A 17,253-nucleotide genomic window follows, 5' to 3' on the forward strand; every position below is an offset into this window, starting at 1 on the left:
AAAATAGGATTTATTAATACTATTCATCATATTTAATTCTAATTTGTACAAACTTACTAAATGCTCATGTCTTTATAGTACTTTTACATTTCAACTAACCACTGTACTTGACACTGACATTCTTTAAAGGGGTCTGAAAAATGGCTCTATTTTTGAAATATTAATAGATTTAATTAATTTTAAACGTATGGTGACAGTCGTCTTTTAAGACCCTAGGAGTGAGCCAACATGTCTAATCAATCTGGGATTACTGCAAATGATGATTTATTAAGCCGTATAAGCAATTTACATCAGGATGGTAAGTCAATAGTGGCTGGAATAAATGATACCTCTACTGAAGTTAACTTCATTTCACAATTATCAGGTGTTGATGAAATAAAGGAATACTTAACGGCCCATGGTTCCGTTCCATGTTATATCATGTGCAGAGCAAATGGTTCATTATATTTCATCAGCTTTACTCCAGATTTAGCTCGTGTTCGCGATAGAACGTTATATGCCTCAACGAAGAATACGATATTGAGACAGATAGGAAGCAACAACGTGTCATCTATAACCATGATTACCGACCCAGATGAGTTTAGTGAAGAGTTATGGAATCAAAAGAAAGTTCCTGGGCCCCTTTCAGAGTCTGAGAAGGTTCAGGAGAAAGTGGATGAACAATTACACTCTGAGGCGTATGTGAATAGCCGTCAAGGGCGGTATTTGGCCTCTATGCACGGTGGGGTTTCATCGTCTTTATCATTCAAGTTTAATAGCTCTGAACCATTTTCAGACCTTTTAAACAGCAAAAGCGCGCTTACCTTTGAGATTGATTGTGCTTCAGAGCAAATTGTATTCTCTGGCGCTAAAAACCCAAAAAGTCCTAAGGAGCTCATAAATGCCATTTCAACGAAGCACCCTAGTTATACTGTCTATAAATCGCAAAAAGATTCTGTCTTCTTCATCTACAGTTGTCCTTCAGGGAGTAAGGTGAAAGAGAGAATGATATATGCTGCCAACAAGAAGGGTTTTATGTTAAATCTACAGGATGAGCACGGCCTCGTATTTTTGAAATCAATTGAGGTTGGAGACCCTGAAGAACTTGAATTATCTACTTTAAGCCCTGATTTAAAAGAGGAAACAGAATCTGATGTGTCAAAGCCCATATTTAATAGGCCAAAAGGGCCACAAAGAAGAGCCAGATCATAAACTGGAATTCCCTAGTATATTATTTTCATATATATGTTCAATATATCTTCTGACCATGGCCTGTTGGTCAAAAAGCTAGGAGTTATATGGTCATTTTACTACTGTAAAGCAATTGGTGATCATGATGTCCTAACTAAACTCTTACTCATCTACCAATATTATTACTCAAGTCCCAAATTTAGCTTACTTTAACGTCAATTCCGTCCCTGCGGGTTTCAAGTTGTGTCATTAATCTGCGCTAGCTTTTCCAACTTGTAGTAGACATGCTAGCACATAATTCTTAATTCTATATTTCGTTCCACTAGGTGTCCTCCTTTATGAGTCATTAAATGAACTTACTGACTTTTCACCTTTTTAAAAGTCTCATTAGTATACTATGGTCTCTTAACTCTCTCCTGCTGTCGATCTGTATCCTTTTGATCTTTTGAAGTATCTCTCATTGTAGTATAATGAATTGTCGGCTGATTATGCATGCTAGCACCTGGTACATTTTGGGACAACTCATTAAAATCGCTGGACTGGGTATCTTGATGTTGTATGTGCCGATTAAAATAACCTCTTGATCTATAAGTCGTTAGCGGTCCAGTATGTAAGTCACCTCTATATGTATGATTAACCATCTGCGATCCTATGTTAAACGCCATTTGGTCAAAAATTAAGTCAAGTCTTAAACTTAAGTCTATGGTGATATTATGATCCATATCTACTAATGCCGTCGTATTTGTTCTGCATAAAGGACATATTTTGTTACATGGTCCATCGCGATGCCAGGCCCTAATACATGATAGGTGAAACTCATGTTCACATGGTAGAAGCTGACAAAGACGCTCATCCATGGATTCCCAGCATATTTGGCACACCTTGGTATGAGACTCCTTCATTTATGGCTACAAATTTTATTACTTATTTGTCGTAGTTGCGAATATATATCTTATAAATCATATAAATCAAAAAATAGTATTAAACCTGTTACAACAAACTCTCATCAAAAGCATTTAAATAAAATACTCAAAAAAGACGCTATAATATTATCGTCATCATGTCGCGACATCAGTTTGATTTAGTCATGTGCTTGAAACTTCCAGGTTCCCATATCGGTCGCCTCTGTGAACGATGTGATGGGCGCTGTCCAATATGTGACTCTAATGTTCGCCCATTTTCAAAAGTAAGGATATGCGATCAATGTTCTTTCGGTAGCCAAGCTAATAAATGTATAATATGTGGTAGTAAAGGTACTAGTGATGCCTACTACTGTTGGGAATGCTGTAAACTAGAAAAAAGTCGTGATGGCTGTCCAAAAATCCTAAATGTTGGTAGTAATAAAACTGATAGACATTTCGAGAAGAGACTGGCAGAAAGATGACATTAATGACGTTATTATATAGTAATTATGGATAGGATAGGAAATTGTATGATAACTGGTACAAGTTTTATATATGGTGATAGATATCTAACATTTAAGGAATAAGCAGCTCACGTCTATGGAATTTCTGTCTTCTGGAACACGCGAAAGCTCCTCTACCTGTTCAATGCATTTAAGAACCTGTATGTATATTTGATTCCGTCTTATTTCATAAATAAGCCAGTCAACTCTAGTCAAGCACCGTTTCACAAATTGTAGAAGACGAGATTTTGATTTACTTGATGTTGGCACCAATATTTTGCAATATTGCAAAATCTTAATGAAATTGTCTAGCTTTAACTTCTTCTCCTTCAGAGAAATTTCTAACTTGCTTGACTTCTCCTGTGTACTCCACTTGCCTATGTGTCTAATAGTGTTTGCAATAGCTGGTATAGAGAGATTACAATTCGCTGTTGCTGCTACCATGTTTATCATTTCAATCCAAGAATTCCTTTCATGCATGCTAGGACAGCGGAAAATATGTTTACTCTCATTGCTGAATAGATAAAATATTTCTGAATCTTCATCTTCCAATAGAGTGCTTTCCAGGAAAGGCTCCGGTGTTGCAAGTAATCCATTGCAATCAATAATACTTACAACCTGAGAAGCAACCGGATATTCCATTATGAGGTTGGTGGAATTTGTTTTAGGATCCTTAACGACATATGGATCAATATAGCAATTGCCTTCAATAATAAGAAGGAAAGACGTGGTCAATATCGTCTGATAAGTTTTCCATGTACTTCTTGATGAATTCGCCATTGAAAACTTTCTAACCTGCAGCTTGCATAGTTTCCCTACGTGTATTATCTTCAAATAACGAGAGCTATCCTCCGGATCAGATTGCGATAGGGAATTAGCATCCAATGGTCGATCTATTACATCTTTAGCAATGCTCTGTGTCAATTTGAGGTAACCACCTTTCACATCTTTTATCGTTGACAAACTTTTCTGGCTTAGTGGAGCTGTAGGTTCGTCTAACTTATCAATGCTTGGTACTATGCACCCTTGTTTTTCCATTTCGACCTGCAACGTAGCTGAAGCAACATCATCATTGGTAATATAATAATATGGATCAATCTCCTCGTTAAATATGTGTATCCCTGTATTCCACGGCACATAAACTGGGTTGCTGAGAAAATTAATTGAACTGGACCGATTTCTATTTGGCCACAATTCAGGCCGGTGAGTCAAATATTTCGATTCAATTATCTTTAATGGAGAGAATTTTTCAGAATCTAACTCTAAACCATTATTGAGATTTTCAACTCCATCTTCTTCAGTCATAAATGGAGGTAATATAAAATGCGGGAATTCGCGTGCTGTTATTTCATCGTAAAAATATTGTATAATTTCCTTTGGAAGATATTGCTGGTCTTCCTGAGCAATCTTAAGAAATTCCTCTCTCTTCATCTTTCGTTTACTATGCGGATTAAAGTAGTCTGTGTGCAGCATCAATAAGTAATAAACAGACCTGCTGATATTATCAGCGCTTTCCCATAAAGACGCTTTCTCATTTTGGCTAAAATATACCTTTGAAAAGCAGGTAATCATCCTATCTACCTGCTGAGATTCCTTTGGTATTTGTAATATTAAAAGTAACTTCCTTAACGAAATATCCAACGGTTCATTCGAAAAATTAAACTCACTGTGAATATAAAGTTCCAAACAACTCTGCTTGAATTCGGAATCATCTTGGCATAAAATAACTGCGATGAACTTTCCATAGAAGTGCAACTTATCAAGGTATTCCCTTTCTGACATTCCAATTGAAACTGAAGGAGGTGATCCCAGTAAGTCCAAACTAACAGGGGTTGGCACTCTTTTTATGCATTTACTGCTGCTGCAATACATCATGTTAGCAAACCCACTGATAACATTTGCAAAGGAACTGCTTCTTTTGCTTTTCAACTTGCTAGAATTTCCTGTATTCAGATAGGGTTCTGAAGAAAGAGAATCCTTATTAGCCAGCAGCGATAGAGCTGACACCGTTCTTTGAGATACTTCAGAACCATCTACAGATGGTACTATAGATTTATAGGGCAAATCGCCAATCCTTAATTTTTTTGCATTTTGTTGTAATTTGGTAATTGCGTCTGCATAAATGAGTGTGTCACCCTTTAAATGCTCTTGTGATTGGCACTCTACTGATAAAATTGAATTGTCTGTTGAACAGTTCCGTCCATGGCATCCCAAACTAGAAATTTTAGTATAATTTGTAACACTATCAGTGTCTGTTGCTATAAGGGTGGTGTTTCTTGGAGATCTATCTGGACTCTCCTGAGAATCACTATCTGATACCCGAAGTATCCTTATTTGTGACTCTGAAGTCATATTGTATGAAGAGCTCCTAGAGGTCAATTGCGGCGACAAGACAGTCGGATCTTTCTTTCCTCTGCTCATTGCTGTAAGCCACGTTGCAGTTAATTTTCTTTTATTCCAGCATCTAGAAACAATGTGATTCTTAATTTTAGAAGTCGGAGCAGGGGCTATTAGTTTATTTCCCCCGCTGCTCACTCTTTTATGGGGTTGTCTTGATCCGGGAAAAGGTAAAGGGTTCCGGCTGCTCGTATCATCAAAGCTAAAATCATTTAGAGTTATTTCCAGTTCTTTTTCGGAATCGCTTTCTACATCATCGTAAAGTTTCATATTCGCCTGTTCGTTTTTTAATTCGTTTACATCTAATTCATCCAACTTCTGGCCCTTTCCACTACAATTCAACTTAAATGGTTTATATTTCAATAAGTCTCTTGATTTACGCCCCAGTTTCCTACTAGGAATAAATCTTCTTTTCAACTTCTTAGTCTGAGCATGCTCAATCTTGCTCGTAAACATTAGTCCTGTTGTTTAGTCTTGAGGTTAGAATTATTTTACCTGATTGCTTTGTTGTTGATTGAGTACACGAATCATAATAACACGTACTTTAGTCAGGATCAGATGAAGAGAAAACGTGCCCTACTCCAGATATACCAATAATGGGTATCTACTATATATGTGGTAGCGGCTATAATAACTTTTTATGCTAATGCGGCCTGTGAAACTTAGTTTAAACTCTAAGCCACGCTTTGTGTCGACATTAACATAAGAAGGTAATATGTTGAGTCTATTGTTGTTTTATAATGGATATAAAAAATTATGATTCCGCCCAGGATCGAACTGGGGACTTACTGCGTGTAAAGCAGTCGACATAACCAACTAGACCACGGAACCACGATTCGTGTGAGCTCCTTTGCGCATGGTGTCCAATACTGGGTATCTTAACACGTGCTGTAAAATGTTTATAAAACAAGAGGTTATAAATAACCAGAAGCTCGTAAAATCTCTAGCGTATTTAATAACAAATACCTTTACCTTAAAACCTATATCCGCTAGATTGCATTCCATTAATAGAACAATGCTGTAGGTACCTCTATCTGCACCCGCGGAGGTGTCGCAAGGGAACGCGATCGGCCGATAATATTTTCACGTGACTAAGAAGGAGAACGAAAATATATAAAGTGTCTCCTCGAACAGACATCTGCTGTTTCCATAATCACTGCGTGCTTGTACGATTTGCTGTTCGAAGTGGGAATATTAAGTTCTAAATTTTCAATATGTTAACTTGGAGGCCTGCTGTTAACTTACTACTATTTTCATTTGCGTAAGTATAATGTTTTAATATCAAGATGTCATAACGCATAGTTACTAACTATTATAATAGCTTCGGTGGTTCAGTGTTCTACTCATACATAGCTGCGCCTATAGCAAGTAAGGTTTTGACAAGAGATCAATTTTCCGATCTACAGCAAAATGTGTTCCCATTGTTCTTCAAGATGGAGACGTTTACGCCAATCTTACTAGCGGTTACCTCTCCAGTTGCACTTTCCGCGGTTTCTAAGGCCTCTATCGCCACTGCAGCTGCCAGTGGTGGGTTAAATCTATTTTGGTTTTTCCCATGGGCTCATAGGGTGAATCAAGAACGGAGACATGCCGCTGCTTCTCTGAAGGGCGAGGAATTGGAAGAAGTTGATGCTCCTCTGCGCAAAGAATTTGCGAAGGCGCATGGGTTAAGCATGTTTGCTAACTTAACTTACGTCTTAGGAATGACCGTGTACGGTGTCGCCTTCTCCTACGGACTCTTCAGGTACATTCCAAAATAGATTATCAATACTTCATTCCATATGTAACTGTTATATCAATTCTTTCAAGATAAGATAAAATATAGTTTAAATTTATGTACAGGGGAATAAAAAGCGCTAACTTAAGCCCGTGATGACCTCGGAAGCACTCAAGGAGTGGCAGGTTTCTTCCTTCGAATCGATCACAGTTTGGAACGTATTCATTCGTCAATTCCAATAGCTTCGACTTGAGGTTGGCCCTTACTGAGCGGAATGGAGCCAGACATAGCAGTTGCTGTACCAGATCCACTACCACTACCACTCAAAAATGATGAAACATTAGCTGGTGGAAGCAGCGCTATCATCAAAACAATGTATTCGTACACTGACTCGGGAATAGATCTTTGGTAAATTCCTAACAATTCAGCGGGACTTGGGTACACAGCTAGCGCCTTGTAAAACTTCAAAGCAGAATCAAGCTCCTTTCCTGGTAACTTGGATAGTAATTCAGCCTCTTCTATATTACTTTTAAAAAAGTCTTGCTTTTCTGACGAATCTTGAGGAATTGGTTCCTTGGCTAATTCCATAGTTAAAAAATCACCAACATGAGATAACTTAGCTTGCTTTTCCTGCTCCTGAGCTGCTTGTTCCAAAGCTTTTTGCTTCTTTATTTTGCGTCTCAAGTTTTTTCTGAAGTCTGCACTATGTCTTCTTTGGTAGTCGAAATATACAGCATAACCAGCTAAAGCTGCAACAGCAGTGGCGGCTGTGATTGACGCTAAACGTGCTATATTTAAAGGAGCCATATCAATATTAATTTATGTGATAAACTAGATTAAACAATCTGATAATATGAAACAACTAGTTGTTGTATATTTGTAACATTTTTCAATAGGAAGAGTTTTTTTTCTTTCTTCAATTTGAGCGTTTTTCATTTTTAGCCTTACTTAATTCTATAGCAACACTAAGACAATGTAAAGTTGCGTTTATATGATAATTACATAGTACTATATGGATTTAAGTATAAATTGATCATATTGGGCCATACTAACTAACCAGTAATTAAGTATATCCCGCATATGTGCTTTGACTCAAAGTGGGACGGAACTTTTTTCATTCATCGCTTGCTAAGAGGAAAAGAGTTCTATTTCTTTAATAAAAATTTTATGTTCCATAATACGCCATCTGTTACTCCAGGAGAAATAGCTAACATCCCGATATTACAATAGTTGTTAATAGGACTAGTTGCACTTACAGATACTGTCAGTTATGGTAGCAAAAAAGAGAACAAAGCTCAGAAGCAAAGTTGCGAAGCTAAGTACGTCAGAAAAGCCTTTAGGGATTGAATGTGATGAGAAAGAATTCCCAGAGGATCCAAAGGCATTCCTACATCAGTACCGAGAGTCAAAGAAGGAAAAGTCGGTTGCGAAATCGCAATCATTCTTGAACAGGATCAGAGAGCAGGCAACCGGCAATGTAGGTATTTCCAAGTCTTCGCTAAGGCGTAGGAAGAAGAAGCTTAAAAATGATTTGAAGCCGAAGATGGAAGATCTGTTAACTTCACTGAAGCAAGAAGGTGTTTTGGATGATGCAGGTGATGTTATCACTATTGAAGATACCGCAGAAAGTGCATCGAAGGTGACGAAGATTGTCACTTCTGCGAAGTACGCTAGTTTGCAGGGGCAACAGAACAGTGAGCCTGGACAGGTTGTTATAAAACGGAACGAGCCAAGTATTAGAACTCAGAAAGGTGCCAGGAAGTTAGGAAGAGAAGAAACAGCCCGCTTTTCTAAAGTTATAACAGACAAAACATTCCAGAATAATCCATTTGCTGCATTGAGGGAGGTCATCATCGCCAGGGGTAACGGTAGTTTTTAGTTGGGTAGCATAATAGCATCGTTTGTATTCATATGGGCATTTAGACCTTTAGAAAATCTCGGAGGGTATCTTTAAATACTAACTGATTGAATTTTTTAATTTCACTTGTGTCGACATCCATTGCCAGTACGGCTTGGTATTCCTCACGCATCTCCTTCTGGCCCTCTTCTAGATCCTGGAAATCTTTTACATCTAAATCCAAAGCGACTAGTTCGCTATTATCAATGCCAAGTCTGGAGATATCTTCCGGAATAACCATCTTGTTCATAGTTTTCCATTTTTGATCAATAACCTGCTGTATATTATTCACTTTATTAGGTATATCTTCTTTAGCTTTTAATTCTGTTAATTCGTTGTACAGCTTGCGAGCTTGTAGTTTTTGATCGATCAATTGGTTTAACTGTTCCTTGAGGAGTTCAGTATCAATAATATCTTCATGTAAACTTAATAAAGTCATCAAATCAATTCGCTCCTCTTCGAGGCCCCACTTACTTTTCTGCAAGATTCCTAGAGTGTCACAAGACCATGATACGATATCTTCAAAAAGGTGGTCCTTGTCTTTGTTGTAAACTTCATGAAGGAATTTGTAAAGCACATTCTCATGGGAATCCACCAAGTTCTCGATTTTCTCAACTATGTTTGCACTGGTAACAATGCCATCTTTTCCACTATATGCGGAGTCCAGGAACTTTATTAGCTCTTCCATAAAACGCCGGAAGCTGTTTAGAGCCAAATCCATTCTAGCAACCTTGAACATTTTCACAAAGGGTTCGTAAAACAACAGTACAACAGATTTTATTAAACGGGGTAGTTCAGTTTCTTCCCAAAGGTGACCTAATAGCTCTTTGTCACGCTTTCTAATGTAAAGCTGGAAAAGTGACCTTACGTGGCAGTAGTAGAGCCAATGACTACTATGAACAGAAGCATTGTCAACACCGGATTCCACGTCCAAGGAAACATTCCTCCAAGTTTGGTAAGAGAGGAATAATTCTTCAAAAGCAGTCGAAGGAAGTAACTTTTTCTCAACGCACATCTCTACAATTACCAAAATTGTGGGGAGGTCTCTGGTTCGAGAATTCTCATTAGCAACATCTAAGTTGAGGTACTGGCCGCCTTCATTCTCAAAAATACACTTACGTAGCACTTCACTAATATCGGGGCCATAACAACTCTCAGTGGCAATCACAGGAAGAAGGGCAGCAATTTCTTCTTTTTGATTTTTAACATCCACATCTATCACATTAGAGAATAGTGTTTGTACTAAAGAATGGTGACCAAAAGAGGAAGCTAGGAATAAATTTAAGAATCCCTTCATCACAGACATTGGATTTGTAAATTCTAACAATGTACTCATCAAAGTATAGGGCATCAACCTGTGCAGCCTTTTTATAGTTTCATAGGCTTCATAACCATTATCATTACCTATAAATGTTTGATAAATCGTGGCGCTAAGGTAAACTTTACACCAATCAAATAAATTTCGTAACGGTGTAGATAATTCTTCAACATGCTCCTTTTCCTTGAGTTCCCTGAATAGTACCAGTAAGTAATTCTGGTCTTTAAGAATGGAATCCTTGAGTGATGCCAACGAATCTTGCAGCTTTATGCTTTTTTCAATCGCTATCTTTTGAAACTTAAGTTGATTCTTAAGGTTTGTGATATCCATCAAATCTCTATACCGTATGTCAAGCCGGACCTCTTCGGGTAACAATTGCTCCTCAATATAGTTCTGTGACAAAAAATCCTTGTAGGAAGTACTTGTAGCGATTTCTTTGTCCTGAGAAATGGTTCTGAGGTACTGACGAAGAGATGTCCTCATATTTTCTCTTTTAAGCTTTATCATATTTGAATTATGCAGTCCTGAACTAGGACTACCTCCATTATCAGAAGCTGTGCTAATAGATGTTTCGCCTATCGTAGAGCAAAATTGGTCTGTGATATAAGTGTCGACATTACTCTCTTCAGGAACTTTCGGGATCTTCTTTCCAGGAAATTCAGCAATCAAGTTGTTAAAAAGAATCTTAAAGTCACGATATGTTCGACAAAGATATAAGGTCTTGCCAGCTTCCGCTTGCCTTCGCATCTTAATTAGAAATAAATATTCGTTCTTACCGTCTTTGTCATTGATTGAAAACTTGGATAGAAGATTAGACGTGAAATTTGATCCAAATGAGAAATTAAACCATGAGCCATGATTTTCTATGCTTGTTGCCAAATCTTCAGACGCTAGGAGCAGTTTTCTCTTAAAAACAGTAATTACATTTAAATCCACGCCATTGATGTACCGCGGCTCCTTGGTAACATAAGATGTAATCTGCGCCTCCGTAGGGGCAACATAGGTGTTTAGCACCATCCCTTCACGTTCAACTGGAACCAAAGAGGAACCTTCGGCCATTTCATCATAGTAACGTCTCTCAAGCGATGTCCCAATCCCGGAATTGTAAAACAACAGAACAACCTTCGATAATTTAGTAGCAGTGCGCTTTCGCTTAGTAAGTTCCTCCCTGTCATAGCTAGAACTAAACGGAAGTTCCATAAAATCTTCAAAAAACTGCTGTACATTCTGTTGCCAGAATATATTGCTTCTTGCAAGTTCACGGGAAAGCAGTGGGCAACTCATAATCACCGTCTGGAGGAAATTACTCAACAGAGGGAACTCTGTTTCAACATACATGAACTCATCATCAACAGGGTCCTTGATCTTACCACTTTTCACCAGGAATGATGGCAGAAAATCCTTAAAATGTTTCTCTGGTCTCTTAATACTAGTTGCAGTTCCAGCAAAGGGGTACCCGAACCGCCGCAATGCGCTTTTATCATTGAATAAGTCAAATTCATCTGCTAGCTCCAGTCGAAGAAGCTCACGTTTGAGATAGTGCTCCTGGACCGGCGTGAGTTCGCAACTCATTAATAACAAGCTTTTTACCAAATGATTTTTCTATTGACAGTATCAAGTTAAAACAATCGAAGTATTATTTTTATACAAATAATCAACACAGCCAAAATGTGAGAAGGCAAACAAATGGAGCACCAATAAATCATGATATATTTCACCTCTATGGCACTGAAATTCACAATGACCAGCTTTGAGAAGATGTTATTTACAAACAGCATCTCAAAATCTTGATATTTTGGGTGCTTGATTCGAATATTACAATAGCAAACAAGAAACCTACAGAGTTATAAAATGTAGCATGAATGATTTTGGATTGAATACTCAATTTATGTGTAAAGGCCTGACTGCTGTTAAGTTTCTATCGAAACCTTCGTTTCATGGTTACGGATTATTTTAACCCACTTGAGAGACAGCTTTAATCCTTTCATACGAAATGAAATTTTTGTCTTAAATGATTTCTTAAAAGTTCGCCTCTTCAGCTCTTAACGTGCACGATTTAACACAGAGGAAACAAGCGCAATAATGGTTGTAAAGGTCCTTAAACAGTATTCTGTTGGTAGAAATGGTCTTGGAGCCTTTTTATTTCCATGCAAAAAAATCACGTTTCAATATTGTAATTGGGGCGGGTCTTCACAAGGAATGCGTGATTTCCTAACCTCTAAAAGACTAACAAAATGGGCTGAAAGGTACCCAGAAATACAATTTGAGGTAGTCAAAAAATCTGGTCATCCGGTAATAAAAGGATTTTACACAAATGGCCGTGACAAGGCTATTTGCGTTAGAAATTTAAACATAGATAATATTGAGAACAAACTACATTTGATTAGAGATTCATCAGGAGAGCAACTACGTCACAGGGTCACTAATGACTTTGTAGACTCAATGAATAATAGTGTGAGAGGTATTTGGTCTCCTATGCATGTAGATCGTTCTCTAAGACACAGGATCTAAGTATATCTTGTCCGTTGTACATATTACGTAAAAAGAAAGGAATGCAATTATTTTGAATATGCACTTATATGATGTTTATTCTGTCGACACTATATTTCAGACAGAGCCTTTATACTCTCTTAAGATAACAGGGACAGAAGAAGGAGGTAGTGCACCGAATTCAGTAATAACCTTTTTTATGTATTCTGGAGGAGTGAGGTCGTATAACATGTTGAAAATATTCAAATGTGGAAGCTCGTGCCAATCTGCAAGGATAGATTTTTCTGATTCACTGGTTGTATTGTTTTCTGGTACCTTTGTGGAAATATTTGCATTTTGCTTGATATCTTGCTCGTCTTTCTGTTTTAAATGGTCTGCCCGCTCTTTCACAAATTTTTGTAGTAAGAAGCCCTTGTTGCTATGCCTTTTTACAGGATCATCAGAGCTAATATTGACCAGAATATTCGGATCGGCCAACTCATTGAAGGTGACACTGTCTAGTTGAACTCTCTGGGAAAACTTCAGTGATTCACAGCAGACTAAAACTGGGATGTTCCTTCTCTTTGCACTCATAGCTAACATAGCGGTACCCACCCTAGAATATAGAAAGCCATTGGATAGAATTGAGTGTGCGCCCAATATGACGTAATCAATATCCATATTGAAAACAGTGGCTAAACTGGTTATGAGTACATAAGTAACATTTAGACCCTTGTTTCTTAACTGTTCTGCCATCTTACGACCTTCAAATAATGGCCTGGAATCCGCAATAATGATTTCAAAGTTTTTTCCGAGATCTACTGCGTTTTGAATAAAGAGATCTGTGAGAACTTTCGAACAACCATATGTTAAAATAGTACTATTGTTATCGATATGTTGCGATGCGTTTTCCAAAATCAGCTGGTCTGCAAGTTCCACCTTCTCACGAGCAAATTGAGCTATCTTCTCACATAGTTGGTCTTTTGCCTTCTGATCAGAGGTTGCAGGATCGATTAGTGAGATCTCTTGCTTTAACCATCTGATCGCGTTTCCCATTGTTACGCTGAGTGGTCTAGCCTTTTTCAAAAAGTCAATTTGATGGGACAAATAGTTTGTGAGATTACGTGACAAAGTTGTGCCCTCTGGTGTCTTATAGTCCTTTATTACAATTTGGAACGCTTCTAACATCGCCAAACAACGGGGAATTGATCCCACAATCTTGTACGACGCAAATTCTGAGGTGAGCAGAGCGATGGCTGGATGAAGGAGATCTTTGTTAGCCACCAATTCTTTCACGGATGAAATTAATTGTGAATTTTTCAAACTGCCTTCTAGTGTAAGTGGGATAACCGATGAGGTACCAGGAAAGAATGACGCCTCATCGTCCATTGAAACATTGGCCAGCATTTGGGCAGCCACATCAATCGCGTTTGGAGGAGCTCCTGATGCTACAGGAATATGTCCTGGTGGTGGAGTGATATTGGTATTGTTAACAGTCAATGCTGTTGCAACCGTTGGGAGCATAAGGCCCGTAGCTGTGATCTTAGACGCACCATTAGAGCAAATAGCACTTGTAACAGCTAGGAAAGATGCTCTTCTATCTTCTGTGGTTTCCAAATGTCCAAATAATGTTGATTTCTTACTAGCATACTTTGGTTCTGATTTATTGTTCTTCCCCTTCTTGTTCCCAGCTAATTGTTGTTCTCGCTGTAATTGCTTTTTTTCCCTTTTAATCTGAGCTTGTTGCTGTTGTTGTTCAACAGTGATACCGCTAGCCTGTTTCTTAGCAGATCTCTTTGCGGCTTTCTCCTTTTTCTTCAATTCTTTTAGTTCCTTGTTTGATAACTTCTTTTCATCAGATTGAGAAGAGACACTTGGCTCTTTATTGTCTTGAACAGAAGTTCTTTGACGAACAGATTGGGTTTGCTGTTCTGATTCATTATCAGAGACTGTTTCAGAGCTCATAATGCCTAATTGCTACGTCAGTAACGTGTTATGACAGGTTCATTGAACGTTACTCTGCTCTAAATAGCATGTTCAAAACCCAGACTATAAAAATTTTAGGTATAAAATATATATTGTCACGTGATACTTGGTAACATTAATAATACCGAACACAAGTAACTCTAAACTTAATATCATCTATTTGGCATTTTTTATAGATTTAAATCCATAGTATTTGCAATTGTGTTTAATCATTAATCGAATAATGAGATTTATTTGTCATTTTGTTTGTTTATAGTCTGTCTTAAATTTTAGAATTAAATGTTTGGCTCAAATGTAAAAGGTCGTTATTATGTTCATATATTGATATTTATATGATCATCGAGTATTCTTTATACATGGATACTTCATTATTAAGTAAGATATTGAAACATTTTAATTGTATTACAGCATTTAAAAGGAGACGATTAAGATGTAGACGTTGGCTTTTTATGCAGGTTTTCAAAAGCTTCTATGTTCTCCAAGTAGAAATCTTTAATAGATATTCTGTTGGCTAGCTCTTTAAATTGCTTTGAGAAAGTAATGACTTTTTCGTTAGTAGAACCAAACTCGACAGCGGTACGCGCCTGTAAGTACAAATACCTGTATTTTTTATAAGCCCCATACATCTTACCTGGCGTTAAGGTCTCTAAATCAATATTAGGAAGGCTAATAGGAACCTTATATTCCTCTGATATAGAAAATTCTACATTCTGTTGTCTTTCGAGACATTTTAAAAGCTCCCAAAATAACCCAGATTTTGATTCCTTTGTATTAGTTGAATTCCATAATGTATTCATCTTCTTTACTGCAAATTCACTATCGCAGAGGTTTAATGCAGCATTTAAGTGCAGCTGGCACATAAGCGCTGTGTTGCACCAATGCTCTATATCGTAGATCTTTCCGTTGCCAGCTTTCATTAGAGTAGGCCTTAGTATTTGTGCAGCATCTAAGGTCTTACCTAAATTGTTGAGTTTGAAGGCGCCTACAATAACCATAATCTGCAAATGTTCAGGCGAAAAGTACTGCCAGAAGCTCTTCTTTCCCAATTTAACTCTCCTCCATTCTTTTAAACAGTCTCTTAACTCATCCTCAGTTTTCAAATCTAACAAAAGAGAACTCAAAGACGTTTTGCTAGGCAATTTTAAAGGACCACGAGACTTCAATGCTTTATTATTATTATCGACCAAACCCTTTGCCCGAAGAAGCTGCTCATTCTTCCGACGGTAAAGCAAAGGTATCATCACCTTGGGAGTTTGACTATATTCCAAGAGCCTACGAAAGCCGGCCCCGTGATCGCAAGCTGTAGACAACTGTCTAACGAACCCTCTATTCAACATCTTGAAGGCTCAAAACCCACTTTTGTAATACTGCTTAAGTGCTTCAAATTGATCTAATTCCTACGCTCGTTCAGATTTAACTTTCACGATTTAAAATTTTTTATTTGTATATCACGTGACCAGACATCACAACTTTAATTTGATGTGAAGAGCTGAGCATATGTTTGATTCATTGACACTGATACAGATAATCAATGCTATCAGAGTGAATATGAGTAGGATTTTAGAATGGATGGATGCTTTAGATGAGACAGAAGAGAATTATAGAAAACACATTAATGATACAATCATAACGGAAGTAGAATCTATGCAATCTTCTACCCCCCATCCACTTATTGAACAATTATTCCCCACTATAAAACATAAATGGGAAGATGAATACCGGCGATATTTATCTAATTCATCTAGAAATGCTCCTAAAAGGCCGGCAGATAGCTTTAAGCTTGCTGCAGATGTTAAAAGAACGTGCATTGAACGTGCATTGCAACCGACTGCCGGGAACGGTAATTCTATCAATGGATTAGGAACTATGATATCATATTTACTGCACCAAGAGCTAACACTGTCTTGTTTGCTGCCAAAAACTGCGGGTAATCAATGGATAATAAATAGGGAATACATAGAGCGCGCAAAACAGGTCATACAACAGCAGGACAATGAACAAGAGGAAAATATGAGGCACTTAGACCGTTACAGACAGGATCTACAGGAGAGAGAATCAGTAACGTTCCATGCACTCGAAAAACAGTGGCAGGACAAACTGAATAGTAACATAGCAAAATGTCTGTAAATCAATAGTGAGCTAAAACTTATTAGACAAAGGCAAAGTATTTTATTTAAGATAATTATGTTTATTTGTCCAAAACTTCGGCATCATATCTTTGTTTAAACCAAGCAATAGTGTCTTCCTTGGAAGTCTTGTGAGAGTTACCGATGGTAGATCTGCATCTCTTTCTTCTAGCGACTCTGGCACCTGGTCTTCCCATGACAACGTAGAAATCCATACCGTAAATACCAATAGATGGGTCGTACTTGATACCCAAGTCGATGTGTTCTTGAATACCGAAACCAAAGTTACCAGTTTCAGAGAAGTTCTTGGATCTCAATTGGTATTCCTTAACCTTCAAACCTCTTTCCAAGATCTCTTCAGACTTTGGACCACGAATGGTGACGTGAACGGCGATCTTTTCGTTTCTTCTAATACCGAAGGTTCTGACAGTGTATCTAGCCTTAGAGTGCACTGGAGTTTGACCAGACAATTGTTCCAACACCTTAGAGGCTCTGGTCAATCTGTCACCGGATTCACCGACCGAGATGTTCAAGACCAACTTCTCGATCTTCAATTCACGCATTGGGTTTTGTGCTTTGGCAGACATCTTTGCTATGCTTGATTGGTTTGGGTCGTAATTATGGGCGAACAAAGCAAATATTAAGCTTCAGACAAGCATAGCATATAGAAGATGAGCTTTTTTCGGTTTACCAAAGTAGAAAATTTTTCTTGAAATATCGTACCAAGTGATATCACCAAACGTATTCAGTGACATGAAATTTCGGATC

At 37.8% G+C, this 17,253-nt stretch overlaps 13 protein-coding genes and 1 non-coding gene across 14 annotated transcripts; 6 read left to right on the forward strand and 8 right to left on the reverse strand.

Annotated features, from left to right (window-relative positions):
- Window positions 1-228: 228 nt before the first annotated feature.
- Window positions 229-1,191, forward strand: TWF1 (twinfilin TWF1; the record flags this gene model as incomplete). The annotated part of the gene is made up of 1 exon (XM_018130101.1): window positions 229-1,191. One exon carries the CDS (start codon window positions 229-231, stop codon window positions 1,189-1,191), a length of 963 nt encoding a protein of 320 aa, XP_017985803.1.
- A 374-nt stretch (window positions 1,192-1,565) lies between these two features.
- Window positions 1,566-2,072, reverse strand: ASR1 (ubiquitin-protein ligase ASR1; the record flags this gene model as incomplete). Its single annotated transcript, XM_018130100.1, has 1 exon — window positions 1,566-2,072. The coding sequence occupies one exon, from the start codon at window positions 2,070-2,072 to the stop codon at window positions 1,566-1,568; it is 507 nt and encodes a 168-aa protein (XP_017985804.1).
- A 158-nt stretch (window positions 2,073-2,230) lies between these two features.
- RDS3 (U2 snRNP complex subunit RDS3) lies at window positions 2,231-2,554 on the forward strand (the record flags this gene model as incomplete). The annotated part of the gene is made up of 1 exon (XM_018130099.1): window positions 2,231-2,554. The coding sequence occupies one exon, from the start codon at window positions 2,231-2,233 to the stop codon at window positions 2,552-2,554; it is 324 nt and encodes a 107-aa protein (XP_017985805.1).
- An 87-nt stretch (window positions 2,555-2,641) lies between these two features.
- Window positions 2,642-5,428, reverse strand: SYT1 (Arf family guanine nucleotide exchange factor SYT1; the record flags this gene model as incomplete). Its single annotated transcript, XM_018130098.1, has 1 exon — window positions 2,642-5,428. One exon carries the CDS (start codon window positions 5,426-5,428, stop codon window positions 2,642-2,644), a length of 2,787 nt encoding a protein of 928 aa, XP_017985806.1.
- A 301-nt stretch (window positions 5,429-5,729) lies between these two features.
- AW171_hschr2331 lies at window positions 5,730-5,803 on the reverse strand. The gene has a single exon. It is a non-coding gene; the product is annotated as a tRNA-Val (tRNA).
- A 383-nt stretch (window positions 5,804-6,186) lies between these two features.
- Window positions 6,187-6,732, forward strand: TMH18 (Tmh18p; the record flags this gene model as incomplete). Its single annotated transcript, XM_018130097.1, has 2 exons — window positions 6,187-6,233; window positions 6,294-6,732. The coding sequence occupies 2 exons, from the start codon at window positions 6,187-6,189 to the stop codon at window positions 6,730-6,732; spliced, it is 486 nt and encodes a 161-aa protein (XP_017985807.1).
- A 179-nt stretch (window positions 6,733-6,911) lies between these two features.
- TOM20 (TOM complex receptor protein TOM20) lies at window positions 6,912-7,496 on the reverse strand (the record flags this gene model as incomplete). Its single annotated transcript, XM_018130096.1, has 1 exon — window positions 6,912-7,496. One exon carries the CDS (start codon window positions 7,494-7,496, stop codon window positions 6,912-6,914), a length of 585 nt encoding a protein of 194 aa, XP_017985808.1.
- A 463-nt stretch (window positions 7,497-7,959) lies between these two features.
- Window positions 7,960-8,568, forward strand: SLX9 (Slx9p; the record flags this gene model as incomplete). Its single annotated transcript, XM_018130095.1, has 1 exon — window positions 7,960-8,568. One exon carries the CDS (start codon window positions 7,960-7,962, stop codon window positions 8,566-8,568), a length of 609 nt encoding a protein of 202 aa, XP_017985809.1.
- A 40-nt stretch (window positions 8,569-8,608) lies between these two features.
- On the reverse strand, window positions 8,609-11,476 carry LEC1 (Lec1p; the record flags this gene model as incomplete). Its single annotated transcript, XM_018130094.1, has 1 exon — window positions 8,609-11,476. One exon carries the CDS (start codon window positions 11,474-11,476, stop codon window positions 8,609-8,611), a length of 2,868 nt encoding a protein of 955 aa, XP_017985810.1.
- A 510-nt stretch (window positions 11,477-11,986) lies between these two features.
- On the forward strand, window positions 11,987-12,415 carry MRPL51 (mitochondrial 54S ribosomal protein mL43; the record flags this gene model as incomplete). Its single annotated transcript, XM_018130093.1, has 1 exon — window positions 11,987-12,415. The coding sequence occupies one exon, from the start codon at window positions 11,987-11,989 to the stop codon at window positions 12,413-12,415; it is 429 nt and encodes a 142-aa protein (XP_017985811.1).
- Window positions 12,416-12,511: 96 nt separating this feature from the next.
- GCD2 (translation initiation factor eIF2B subunit delta) lies at window positions 12,512-14,338 on the reverse strand (the record flags this gene model as incomplete). The annotated part of the gene is made up of 1 exon (XM_018130092.1): window positions 12,512-14,338. One exon carries the CDS (start codon window positions 14,336-14,338, stop codon window positions 12,512-12,514), a length of 1,827 nt encoding a protein of 608 aa, XP_017985812.1.
- Window positions 14,339-14,784: 446 nt separating this feature from the next.
- Window positions 14,785-15,696, reverse strand: MRP13 (mitochondrial 37S ribosomal protein mS44 MRP13; the record flags this gene model as incomplete). Its single annotated transcript, XM_018130091.1, has 1 exon — window positions 14,785-15,696. One exon carries the CDS (start codon window positions 15,694-15,696, stop codon window positions 14,785-14,787), a length of 912 nt encoding a protein of 303 aa, XP_017985813.1.
- A 160-nt stretch (window positions 15,697-15,856) lies between these two features.
- Window positions 15,857-16,486, forward strand: SNT309 (Snt309p; the record flags this gene model as incomplete). The annotated part of the gene is made up of 1 exon (XM_018130090.1): window positions 15,857-16,486. One exon carries the CDS (start codon window positions 15,857-15,859, stop codon window positions 16,484-16,486), a length of 630 nt encoding a protein of 209 aa, XP_017985814.1.
- Window positions 16,487-16,547: 61 nt separating this feature from the next.
- Window positions 16,548-17,072, reverse strand: RPL11A (60S ribosomal protein uL5; the record flags this gene model as incomplete). Its single annotated transcript, XM_018130089.1, has 1 exon — window positions 16,548-17,072. The coding sequence occupies one exon, from the start codon at window positions 17,070-17,072 to the stop codon at window positions 16,548-16,550; it is 525 nt and encodes a 174-aa protein (XP_017985815.1).
- Between the last annotated feature and the right edge of the window lie 181 nt (window positions 17,073-17,253).

This window comes from Eremothecium sinecaudum, chromosome II, assembly GCF_001548555.1.
Source record: "Eremothecium sinecaudum strain ATCC 58844 chromosome II, complete sequence".
Lineage (NCBI taxonomy): Eukaryota > Fungi > Ascomycota > Saccharomycetes > Saccharomycetales > Saccharomycetaceae > Eremothecium > Eremothecium sinecaudum.